Source organism: Lepisosteus platostomus, chromosome 3 (genome assembly GCF_059453375.1).
Source record: "Lepisosteus platostomus isolate fLepPlt1 chromosome 3, fLepPlt1.hap1, whole genome shotgun sequence".
Taxonomy (NCBI): Eukaryota; Metazoa; Chordata; class Actinopteri; order Semionotiformes; family Lepisosteidae; genus Lepisosteus; species Lepisosteus platostomus.
The window spans coordinates 34,151,104-34,162,325 of record NC_142613.1 but is presented as its reverse complement, the minus strand read 5'-3'; the positions used below and the strand labels follow the sequence as shown (position 1 = coordinate 34,162,325).

The window sequence follows — 11,222 nt, the reverse complement described above, 5'->3', positions numbered from 1 at the left end:
ATGAATATGAAGTGCTGGATTTAGTATTTGTCTCAATGTCAATGGTTAGAAAAGTTTAGAATGTATTAATGAATTTCTTCTCCTACTCCATTTGAAATATACAGGTTTTAATATATAGTGCACAAACTGCGGTATTGAAGAATTTCGGTTCAAACGTGCAGTAAGAGTCTTACTTGTTGAAAGGCTTATCTTTTGATGGCTTTATATTCACATACCAGTCTGTACTGTATACCTCTGTTTACCTCTGTGTGAAAAAGCACCTCTCTCACTAGGCGGATGAGAACCACAGTTTCTTTAATGTTTGAAACAAACAGTCTCCCTGGCAGCCAGACAGGAATGAAAGTCCACTTTGCAACCTCCTGCAAATGGACTCCCTTTGTTGTGAAACCTTTAGAGAGTTGAAGGTCTGCGGCAATTAATGTCAGACCCAGGCAAGCCTCTTTAAACTGGTGCCAAGATAACATGTCCTTTCTCATAGATGGGGCTAAAAGAAAGTCTTGTGTTAAGCAAAGCTGCCCCAGCTTGAGCTGTTTAACACAGACAGAGCAGTGTTTCTCTGTATGCTTTCAAAAGGTATGGATTAATGATACAGTAAATCGGACGGTATGCTTCTAACTACAGACCTCTGAAATACCAAAGGCTTTTGAATTTTCGAGACATGATTGTCTGTCAGGGTGGGGACCTTGTCTTGCCTAACATTATTTTGATGTGTAAAAGAGAGCGAAACATGAACTTTCTACTGTAGGGAATGTTTTGCAAAATCCATCATGTAGCTTAAAGTAGTTGGCGATATCCAGAGAGGAACAGAACTGCAGCTCTGCCAATAGTGTGGAGATCCCTCAGTCTTTTACTTGACCAATTAATTTGGATTTATCTTGAGACTGGTAGAAAGAATGTTGTTTGTGAGCTATAATATTAGAAATTCAATATGTTTTTTTTTCTAGATTCATAGGTTTCATTTCATCCTGTTTTAATGTCATGGGTTTTCTGTGTTCGTTTTACGTTATTGTGCTTGCTTCTGTTTGAGTTATTTAGCCTTCCGATAATATTCTAAGATCGTGCTGTTTTGCGATCAGTTGTGAAATATTAGTTATTTTGGAAACTTTTCTCCCCTACCTTTATTTGTTAGCATGTTTTTGAAATATCCCATAAATTGTCTAATTACAGGCATGCAATACAGTAATTCAAACCTCATTACATTTTTGTGTCAGTTGATACAGATTATAATCTGAATTTCTTTCAGTTGATATCTGTTATCTACTGCAACAAAGTGAACAGTCATAGACTAGCTGCTTTAAAATCATGTGAGACTAGTTCCCAAAGTTATCTAAATTGCTTACATCCTTGCTTAACGTTTTCAGCTAATACAACTTCTATGAAAATAGATAGTTTTTATTGTTGTACCGTTTTTTTATTTAACTTCTATTGTAAGGTGATGTAATGTAGCCAAAGATTATTTTTCTGGAATTTTCCTATCCACGGCACACATACGTACTCAGGCTTTCTTTATTAACCAGAAATAACTGATTGGAAGCCATTTCTGTGCTTATTCAGGAAAACCCAGTAAAGGATCCGTCTCTGTAAGAGACACCTTTCTCTTTTGTTTTAATACCTCTAACCAATCATTCGTTATCGAACAAACACTTATTCCTGATAAGGGTTATGGCAGTCCTTTGTCTGTCCCACAAGTGGAGTGCAAGGCAAGACTTATTGACCTTGGTATTTATCTCTCTGCCACAACCTACTGTATGTTCCAACTATGACAGCCATTGGTGAAGTAGGGGAAAGTTCAAAGGTGTTTTCTCTCTTCTTCGAAGGATAACTCCCACCCCCCTGGGGGAAGGAAAAAGCACAGTGTCCATTGGCCTGGCCCAGGCTCTCACTGCCCACCTGAAGGTCAACTCCTTTGCTTGTTTGAGGCAGCCTTCTCAAGGGCCCACCTTTGGTGTGAAAGGTATTGTGTTCGTCCCCAGGCCGCACCGAAGCTGTCCGTGTGTCGAGTTTTATATTTGATAAAATATTCTGGAACTTTCTGGGAAAGGCCGGACTGAAATCGCCTTTCATGCTGAGCTGGGAGCAGATATTACCTTGGCCCATGCGGGGGCAGAAATGTTGACTCTTGAGACCCCAGTTTCTCTTACACACTGCTAATTAAAATACCCTTTCTTTTCACTGAACTGTCTTCAGATCTTACCTTCCAAATTTAAAATCGCCTTTTTTATAAGTTAGTTTTTGGAGGACTAATCTTTATTACAGCCCGTATTGATGTTTTCCTTAAACATTGGTAAAGCACCGCGTTAACCCCGACTGTTTGGCTGTCCATGGTTTTGTCCGCGTAGGGAACTCTTAATAAATTTTATCCTGAAACACTGTAGCAGTGAAGGATCATTGCAAGGGCACACAGTTTTATTGACTTTTATCTCTTTGTATCCTGGGTCCTGAATGTTGAATTTGTTCTCTCTGCTCTAGGGGGAGCGGCAGGAGGTGGCTACGCTCAAGTCATTCCAATGGAGGAGGTAAGCAAGTCATAATCGCAGTCATAAGACCTTGTCAGCTGGACTGATCTGCTTGAAAACAACTTCATCCCTTTCGCTCTTTAGCATAATATTTTTCATGAGGAAGTTATTGCTAGCAAAGACAACAGAAAGACTTCAAAGCAGGGAGTAATTGCAGATGCAATGTATCATGACAGCTCTTTCTTCACAGTGTTCTCTTGGATTGGCAGAATCATATCCTGAGCTGTTAACTGCTTCAGAACTTGTGAAGTATGCATTACATTCTAGAACCAAATTGATATGTATCTTAAACGTTTAATAGTATTTGTTGCATATGTGAATACCATACACCTTTCAGCAGGATAAAACGATGTTTATTTTGTCAATAATGGCCACATGCTTCTTCACTGACTAAAAATGACATGGTTCATACAGAAAGAACTAGAAAGAAATATTACATTTTTTGAAGCAAAATATGCTTTTGGACAAAGTGCTTCATAGAAGGTATGTTAAACAGATATTAGATTTAGTTCTGTGATTATGATTATTCTCCTTCTAATGATGTTCCTTGGATATCAATTAAAATAACGACCTTTATGACTGGTCAGTCAGTGCAATCAGTCGCTCAGAGCACAGGCTCGGCCTTGTGGTCCAGACATTGGTTTGACCTTGGACCATGTCATCGGTCGTCTGCAGCTGCAGGTGGTAACAAGAAATTAGCCAGGAGCCGTTGGTGTTGATTGGGCTGCAGTTGGCCAGGGTTTCTTCTGGTCTTTGCTGCAGTAGCAGCCCCTAGGGGAGATGCCATGAGCCCCCAACAAGACATGTCCACCATTCCACTCAGTGCTAATGCTCCTTCAAGACACCGCAGAGCTCACAGAGGGGCAAATGGCTGTGGCGGGGGGTACATTGGAGAAGAGCACGAGTCCTCTATTCTCCATGTGTGGTTGTATGAAAACAGGGTGCTAAACAATTGACATCTCCAAACTGACTAGCTTTTAAATAGGCAACCATTGGTAAATCCAAATGTAAAATAACCCTGACATAAATGTTTGGCAGCACTTCATTATTTTTTAAGAACCTTCAGTTGTTACAATTTTTTACCGTTACCAATAAATAGAGTTACAGCTACAAAGAGTCGTATGGTATTGAGAAAGCATTGCCTCATGACTGCTCTTATTTTCATATAATGAATATATATTGATGAAGGCTTCCTTTACAGTTCAATCTTCACTTGACGGGAGACATCCATGCAATCACAGCGGCCAACAACCTGTTAGCAGCAGCAATTGATGCCAGGGTTCTTCATGAAGCAACTCAGTCGGACAAGGTAGCGTCTGGTGCCACAGCAGAATGTTTTACTGTGGACTCTGCAGTAGCAAGTTTCCTTGACGTATATTAAGGCTCATTTCGGAGAGAAAAAAGTTTTTTATTCTTTTTTTAACAGGCATTGTACAACAGACTTGTGCCTTCTGTCAATGGAGTCAGAAAGTTCTCCTCCATACAGATTGCCAGATTGCAAGTAAGTAGTCTCTGCATTTTGAGACAGTTCCAGTGCGCACATGAAACGTCATGTGACTGTTTATCTCTTATCAGAAGGCTGATTATTCCTGGTAAGGGCTGAGGCATCCTACATCTTATCCTGGAAGCACAGAGCAAGTTGCTTCTTGGCTACTGTGTGTGTCCGCATTGGGATAGTGACCATGCACACCATGTATTAGGAAACAAGATTGGGCTACTCCTTAGATGGAAAGAGCATTTGGCTAATATTTTCTTTCAGCATTTATTTGCATGATTTAATTCAGTGATTTCACTTAGAATTTTCATCCTCATATTTATAAGGTACAAGCTTTTTTTTTGTGAAGTGCTTTAATTGCGTACTGTTCCTATACCATACACTTCACTATATGGCCGCAATGGGACAATGACCACTTTTTTAGTGCACACCACTAGTACAAATACAGTCAATGGTTCCTGCAGTTGTGTACAGGCCCGGCTGGCTGCCTGGCCAAACCAATGCTTGAATGCCGACAAAATGTGCTCAAGAATCTATATTGAAATACTGTTTCGTAGTCTGGAAGGTCATTTGCCAGCCAGCAGCCGCAGCGGTACAGTATGTCATCACATAGCTCTGACGTCTCGTGCATTGAGACCAAATCTCGCGGTTTCATCCCTTGATCTGAAACTCTTCTGCATTTGCATCGAGTCTACGGGGATTAAAAAACAAAGTAATGGATGGAAAATTCTGAAACAGTCATAGAGACTTGTGGTTCCATTAATTTAATCAATGCGTTTTTGTTTTCTTAACGGGAATTAAAGAAACCGGCGATGCAAATATTGCACAATCACAGTTCTTAACAGAAAATCTCGTGTATTATGGTCTTGGAATCTTGAGAGCTATATCAGTAATGGACGTAATACTGAATCAGTAATCCTCGCAGCTGAAATTCTGGGTCACAGAAAAATACTGTGTCCCTTTGTTGCTTGCAAAAGTTGGTGAGAAGCATCATTTCTAAAGAATAATAAAGGGAGTGGGAGCCACTTAATTTTGCGTCAAAGAGCGCAAAATAATAACAGTCCCTCGATAGCGAAACGCGCACAATAATGGCTCTATGATGTAAAAAACAGTAATAGCATCAAACACAAAACTCGTTCTCATTATTGATAGCCTGCATCCTTGATGAATCCTATACAATTAAGCTAACTGTTGTGGCCGAAATAGTCTTGATCATGATAATGTTTAGTTTCAGTAATAAGATAAGCTCGTATAGTAATCTACAGTAGCTAAGTGGGGGAGGGCTAACGTTAATGTGCCACTTTGGCCTGAGAATTTTTTCCTGTGGGAAACCCTGCGTGATTTGCCTCAAGGATCCATGTTTTGTGTTGAAAAGGATATATGAGCAGTTTAGTAGCAAGTTTGCTCTTCTTACTGTCAGTGTTGTTGCCGTGTTGCTAAACTGCTGTTTAGAGTCACAAAATTGGTATGTGGTCCGTGATACCACTTTCTGAAAGGGAACTAACTATATGGAAAATGAAAGCATGAAGCTCCTAGAAGTAGCTGATGTAAAGTTTAACACAAAAGGTTAAACAGTCGGACTTTGCTTTAGCAGTTGTAAAGTTCATCTATTAGTAAAATATTAGTAAGCATGGAAGATGTGTTGTGGCGCCATCAAAGATCATGGGATGCTGAGGCCTTAAGAGTCGCGAGTGCTTAAGCAATAAACCATTACTGGCTTTTTCAGAGATTATCTGGGAAACCAAATATTTCCAGTGGTGAAACGAAATGGACTGTTTCAGTTGCATTTCTGCTTAACACTTGATGACTTGTCTAGAGCCTGTGCTTAAATGTGACTCCCCTTTCTTCTTATCTGAGAAATACGGGCAAATTTAAGTTTACAGTGAACGTCCTTAGTAAATTAAAGTACGTAATTACATATTTTCAGATATTTGAAGTTATATGGTAAGATGTGATATATTTATTTTCAGCGCTATAATGTAGCACCACTTATCCTTCAGTGTTTGTGCTTTAAAGAAATGTCCGACAGTTTCCTTCCTCCACAAGTTGAAACCTGCTTGTCTTGCAGTGGAGCAAAGGGGAGAAGCAGGTGTTTATTTGAGTTATTCTCCTTTCTGATCCCATGCCTTACAGCACTCATGTTGAGTAGTTAATGGTGATTTCTGGGGCCTATTCTTTTGTGCCAAGATAAACTGTAATCTTTCACTAATAACATCATTTCTATTACTGTAAATTCTGTCACACTTCCTGATCTTTGTTATAGATGTGTAGTATACAGACAGTTGTTGTTCATTCTACCCATAGATATCCAGATATGATATCTAATTTAAATCAAGGTAAATGAAATTCCACAAGATTTAAGGTGATGAGTTATGTGGTCATTGTTTGAAGAGGAAATACTTTAGTATTTCATTTTTTGTTGCTGTTCTTGTTTTTTAAATACACGCTAATAATAACAATACTTGTTACAGGGTTCTAAAGGCAAATACACTTTCATGTTTAAATGTTAATGGCCACATTAAAATCATTCTTCTGTAAGCCATAATTATTCAAAAAGCAGAATTTTCACTGAAATGTCTGCATTGTCAGAACAAAATGTTTTTCTGTTAGATTTTTTAAATAATTTTCTACTTCTGACTTCCATGACTGTACTTCATGGATGGCTATCGGAGAAAAAAAAAACTTTTCTGTACATTTGCAGCCTGTACTCTGTCTGGCCAAGGTGTGGTGAATTTTAAGTGAATTACTTTTTTTTCAATTGGTGTATTACTGATCATCGGGGATTTGCAAACATATTATGTACTGTATTGCCACTAGCAAAGGAAACCTGAGAAATGAGATAGTGTTGAGAATATTGAGTTTGAAGTTCTACAGTCCTCTGTTGACTTATTGGAAGAGATTATGAATGGATTGGAACTGCTCACATGTACTGTATTAATATTTTAATTCTTTGTTTGCACCGTCTAGCGACTGGGCATCAACAAGACAGACCCTGAGAGTTTGACCCCGGAGGAGATTAACTCGTTTGTACGCCTTGACATTGACCCCTCGACCATCACATGGCAGAGAGGTATGGACAGAAGAATGAGAGTCTACATTAATGCTGAATATGGGATTCGTTTTTAGTTGGATCTTGAATACTGTAATATAAAATCATTTTAAGTTTCCTTTCTGTTTTAATATTTTTTATTCACAGTTGTTTTTGTGAATTGTGAATAACCTGTTAAAACACTGATTTTGCATTCTAACATAAACAAAATGCCAAAGATAATTGGGTGTATTCCAGCCTAATGTACGGTTCCATGAAAAAGTATTTGCCCCCTTTCTGATTTTCTGCGTTATTTTTTGTGAATTTTATCACATCTTCAACCAAAACGTAATATTAGATATGAGGGACCTGAGTAAACAAATAACACAAAATTTTGATACTTCAAGGTAGTTATGCAACACCCATGTGAAAAAGAAATTGCCCCTTTGGACTCAGTAACTGGTTACAACACCTTTGGCAGCAATAATTTCATCCAGACGTTTCCTGTAGTTATTGATCAGTCCCTCGCAGCACTGTGGAGAAATGTTGGCCCAGTCCTCCATGCAGGACTGCTTTAGCTCAGTGACATTTGTGAGTTTTCAAGTGTGAACTCATTTCAGGTTCTGCCACATCATCTCAGTGGAATTTAGATCTGGACTTGACTAGGCCATCGAACATTCTAAATTTCTTCTGATGTTGACTTGCTTGCGTGTTTTGGAGCATTGTCTTGGTGCTTAACCCAACAGCTTCAGCTAGCAGACGGATAGCCTGACATTGTCTTGTAGAATTCTGTGTTCCAGGGCAGAATTTATGTTTATTTCAATTATGACAACTCATCCAGGTCCTCAAACCATGACACTATCACCATTGTGTTTGACTGTTTGTACTGTATGAGGTTCTTACTGTGGAATGCAGTATTTGGTTTTACCAAACATAATGGGGTCCATGTCAGCCAAAAAGTTTCACTTTTGTCCATAGAACATTGTTCCATAATTCTTGAGCATCATCCAGGGGCATTTTGGCAAACCTGAGGCAAGCATTCATGTCCATCTTCACATGGCAGGCAGTAGTTTCTGTCTTGAAACTCTGACATGGATCCTATTTTTACACAGTGTCTCGCTAATGGTGGAGTCATGAACACTGACCTTAGCCGAGGCGAGAGAGGCCTGCAGATCCCTAGATGTTTTTCTATGGTCCTTTGTGATTTCCTGGACAATTTTACGCCTTACGCTGGGAGAGATTTTGGCAGGACTAGTACTCCTGGGAATATTCACTGCTGTCCCAGATTTTCTCCATTTGGACAGTATGGCCCCAGAGCCCTGAGAGAAGGCTTTGTTACCCTTTCCAGACTGATAGTCCAGAGTCCGGATGTTTTCAGGAATTTATTTTGATCTTAGCATGATGTGTTTCTAAAACCCGTCTGCTGACAACTTCACTCTGCTGGTAAGGGACAAAGTTAGTCAGATTTATATAGGGTGGGGCTGAGATACATCAGGCCAGATTGTCAACCCAAGTATTCAAACAGTTGACCCTAATTATCCCTTTAATTGGGTTGAGTTCACTAGGAAGGCAATAACTTTTTTTATACCCGTTTGATTGTGTGTTTGATTCCCTTGCACACCAAACAAAAGTTTGGTGCTTCTTTCATTTGGTGTCATTTTTTTCTCTCAGACTCTTCTCTATGTACTACTACAACCCATGAAAAGATATGACGAGTTTCGCTGTGAAAAATGTGCAAATATGCAGAAAATCAGACACAGCGGGTTTTCAATTTTAAGTCTTAAAAAGATCTTAAATGTTAAGTAAACAAAAATGAAAATAACATTGCTGTTATTGTTTTATAAAGACAACCCAAAATACATTATTCAATGTATTCATTCAGAATATTTATTTTTTTCATGTTCATGTTTCAGTTGTAGATACAAACGACCGGTTCTTAAGGAAAATAACCATTGGTCAGGCAAACACTGAAAAAGGACACATTCGTCAGGTAAGTAACTTATAATTGAGTGTAATTATAAAATGTATTCCAAATGCACAGTATGGTAACTTCAAAGATTTGAACTCTGCAAAAACAGAAATTGTAAGATTTGTTATATGTATATAGCCACACAAATATTTCAAATACTCTTTGTCCAATCAAAAAGAATTGTTTATGCAGTATGGGCATGTTTTGGCATCTAGTCTTTTTTATAAAGCACAAAAAAATAAGTGTCCTGCTATTATATTTCAGTAGTTGCCAGTCTGATGAAATCTGAATGAGGTAATACAAATAAACACTACACCTGCATGGGGAAATAATATAAGTGAAAGCAAATGTTCTTTTGCTGAAAAATTTCTATAAAAAAACATACAAGGCAAAGCATATGTTTGCATTTACAGTGTGCTTAACTGCTGTCCTCAATAACTCGCTTTGTAGCATTCAGAGAATTCGGTAATTTCAGGCACTTGTTTTATCAAAAAAGGTGTTAAAATTCAGAAAGGAGAAATATAAAATTAAAGAATAGACAAAATATTGTATGTAATACCCATGTTACTCAATATCCTATGAGGTTGGGATTGTCTGAATTATTTAAATTTTGCCTAAAAGACTGTGGGCTCGGCTCTTGACACATTTAGAACATATTTCTAACACTGCGTATTTTTTCAGTAATTTAGTATTAGATGTCATATGCTCACCTGAGTTGGATTCATGTTTTATTATCGATTTTGTATGTTTTTGTCCCGGCTCACCGCCGTGCACCCTGTAACCGCACACGTGAGAGAATGAGAAGTTAGCGAAACCTGCCCACGTTCGAGTCTCTTGTTTTATTTGAGCACATCGCAGTAGACACAGCCACGTAATGAAGGTTACGCGGTGAAAAGTAGGAGAGCTGCTTTGCACCCTGCAAATGCCTGGGAAGCCGCCGGAGTCAATGTGTTGCCAAGAGAACCTTGACTAACTAATCCCTCCCTATTGATAGCAGCATTGACGTGACACATGACTCGTAGCACCTACAGTAGATCATGTGAACGTGGGCAAACACCCTTACTGAGGTGCCCTCACACCTTGCAATGGATACTTTGATCTTTCTTTGCTTACCTACTCTAGTTTTAAGTCTAAGTAGCTCTCAAGGACATTCAAATGTCTTCTTTGCTTCATGATATATAATTGCTCTGCAAATATATGCGTGTAACATCATTATTGTCCAATATCTAAATGCTCTCAATCTTTAATCTGTGGCACATTTAGGAGGAGCTCAGAGAAGCCTAGATTTAACTTAAATTGTATTTTGTACATTATTTGAGAAGCTCCCTCGGGGTCTTTAATATAGAACTCTTTTTATTTTGTCCTCGCAGACTCAGTTTGACATCGCCGTTGCCAGTGAGATCATGGCCATCCTGGCCTTGACAGACGGGTTGGCTGATATGAAAGTGAGACTTGGCAAGATGGTGGTTGGCAGTGACAGGAAAGGTCAGCCAGTGACAGCAGATGACTTGGTATGTACTGCATTAGGAGCACCGCACCTCCAAGCACTGCAGCTGGAAGGTATCGCCTTAACCTGTATATAAGCACGATGTGATGTGTAACATGCACATTTCAGGAGTGTGTTTATTACTGTAAAAGCCAATTCTTCAGAAAAAGAGTTTGATCATTAAATGTTTTCGGAAAGTGTCTTATTAATTGCGTAACATTAGAAATGGCTCAATTTGTATTTTTTTTGGAAGTAGAGTCAATTCAAATTTCTCAATCTAACAGCTGGTGGAGTATGATGTACTCCAGTATGATGGTTTATGATCTGTAATTAATATCCATCACCTCAGACAGGCTTTTGGGCAGACTAGTGCATAATAGAAACTTTACGATGCTTGTTTCAGTTTTGTGATTTACAGTATGAGAAGATGCGTTTAAAAAAAAAAAAATTGAAAATCAAGTTTGAGAATTGGGGATGGTGGCTTTAAGTGGGGTAATTATGCTTGGTTAATTCTGTGGTAAAAATGAACTTTTAAGAATCCCACTTTGATGTGCTTCGGTTGATTCATCTTAGACTTGGTGAAATTCCTGGACTGAAATGTGAATGAACTTTGCCAAAATGATCAAGGATGGTCATCTGAGTTCTCGGAACCAAGCACAGCAGCACTGTGCTCACATCATTGTGCTGGCAGTCTTAAAAGAAGTTTAACTTCTAGAGCCTCTCAGTTG

At 38.7% G+C, this 11,222-nt stretch overlaps 1 protein-coding gene across 1 annotated transcript in view; it reads left to right on the top strand.

Annotated features, from left to right (window-relative positions):
- Positions 1 to 11,222, top strand: part of mthfd1l (methylenetetrahydrofolate dehydrogenase (NADP+ dependent) 1 like) — a 116,186-nt gene that overhangs the window by 22,877 nt on the left and 82,087 nt on the right. The window contains exons 12-18 of the mRNA XM_088625393.1: positions 1,818 to 1,954; positions 2,470 to 2,516; positions 3,718 to 3,825; positions 3,943 to 4,017; positions 6,979 to 7,081; positions 8,953 to 9,029; positions 10,379 to 10,519. Of these exons, the coding sequence (XP_088481519.1) occupies positions 1,818 to 1,954; positions 2,470 to 2,516; positions 3,718 to 3,825; positions 3,943 to 4,017; positions 6,979 to 7,081; positions 8,953 to 9,029; positions 10,379 to 10,519 (688 nt within the window). The remainder of the gene's footprint in view (positions 1 to 1,817; positions 1,955 to 2,469; positions 2,517 to 3,717; positions 3,826 to 3,942; positions 4,018 to 6,978; positions 7,082 to 8,952; positions 9,030 to 10,378; positions 10,520 to 11,222) is intronic.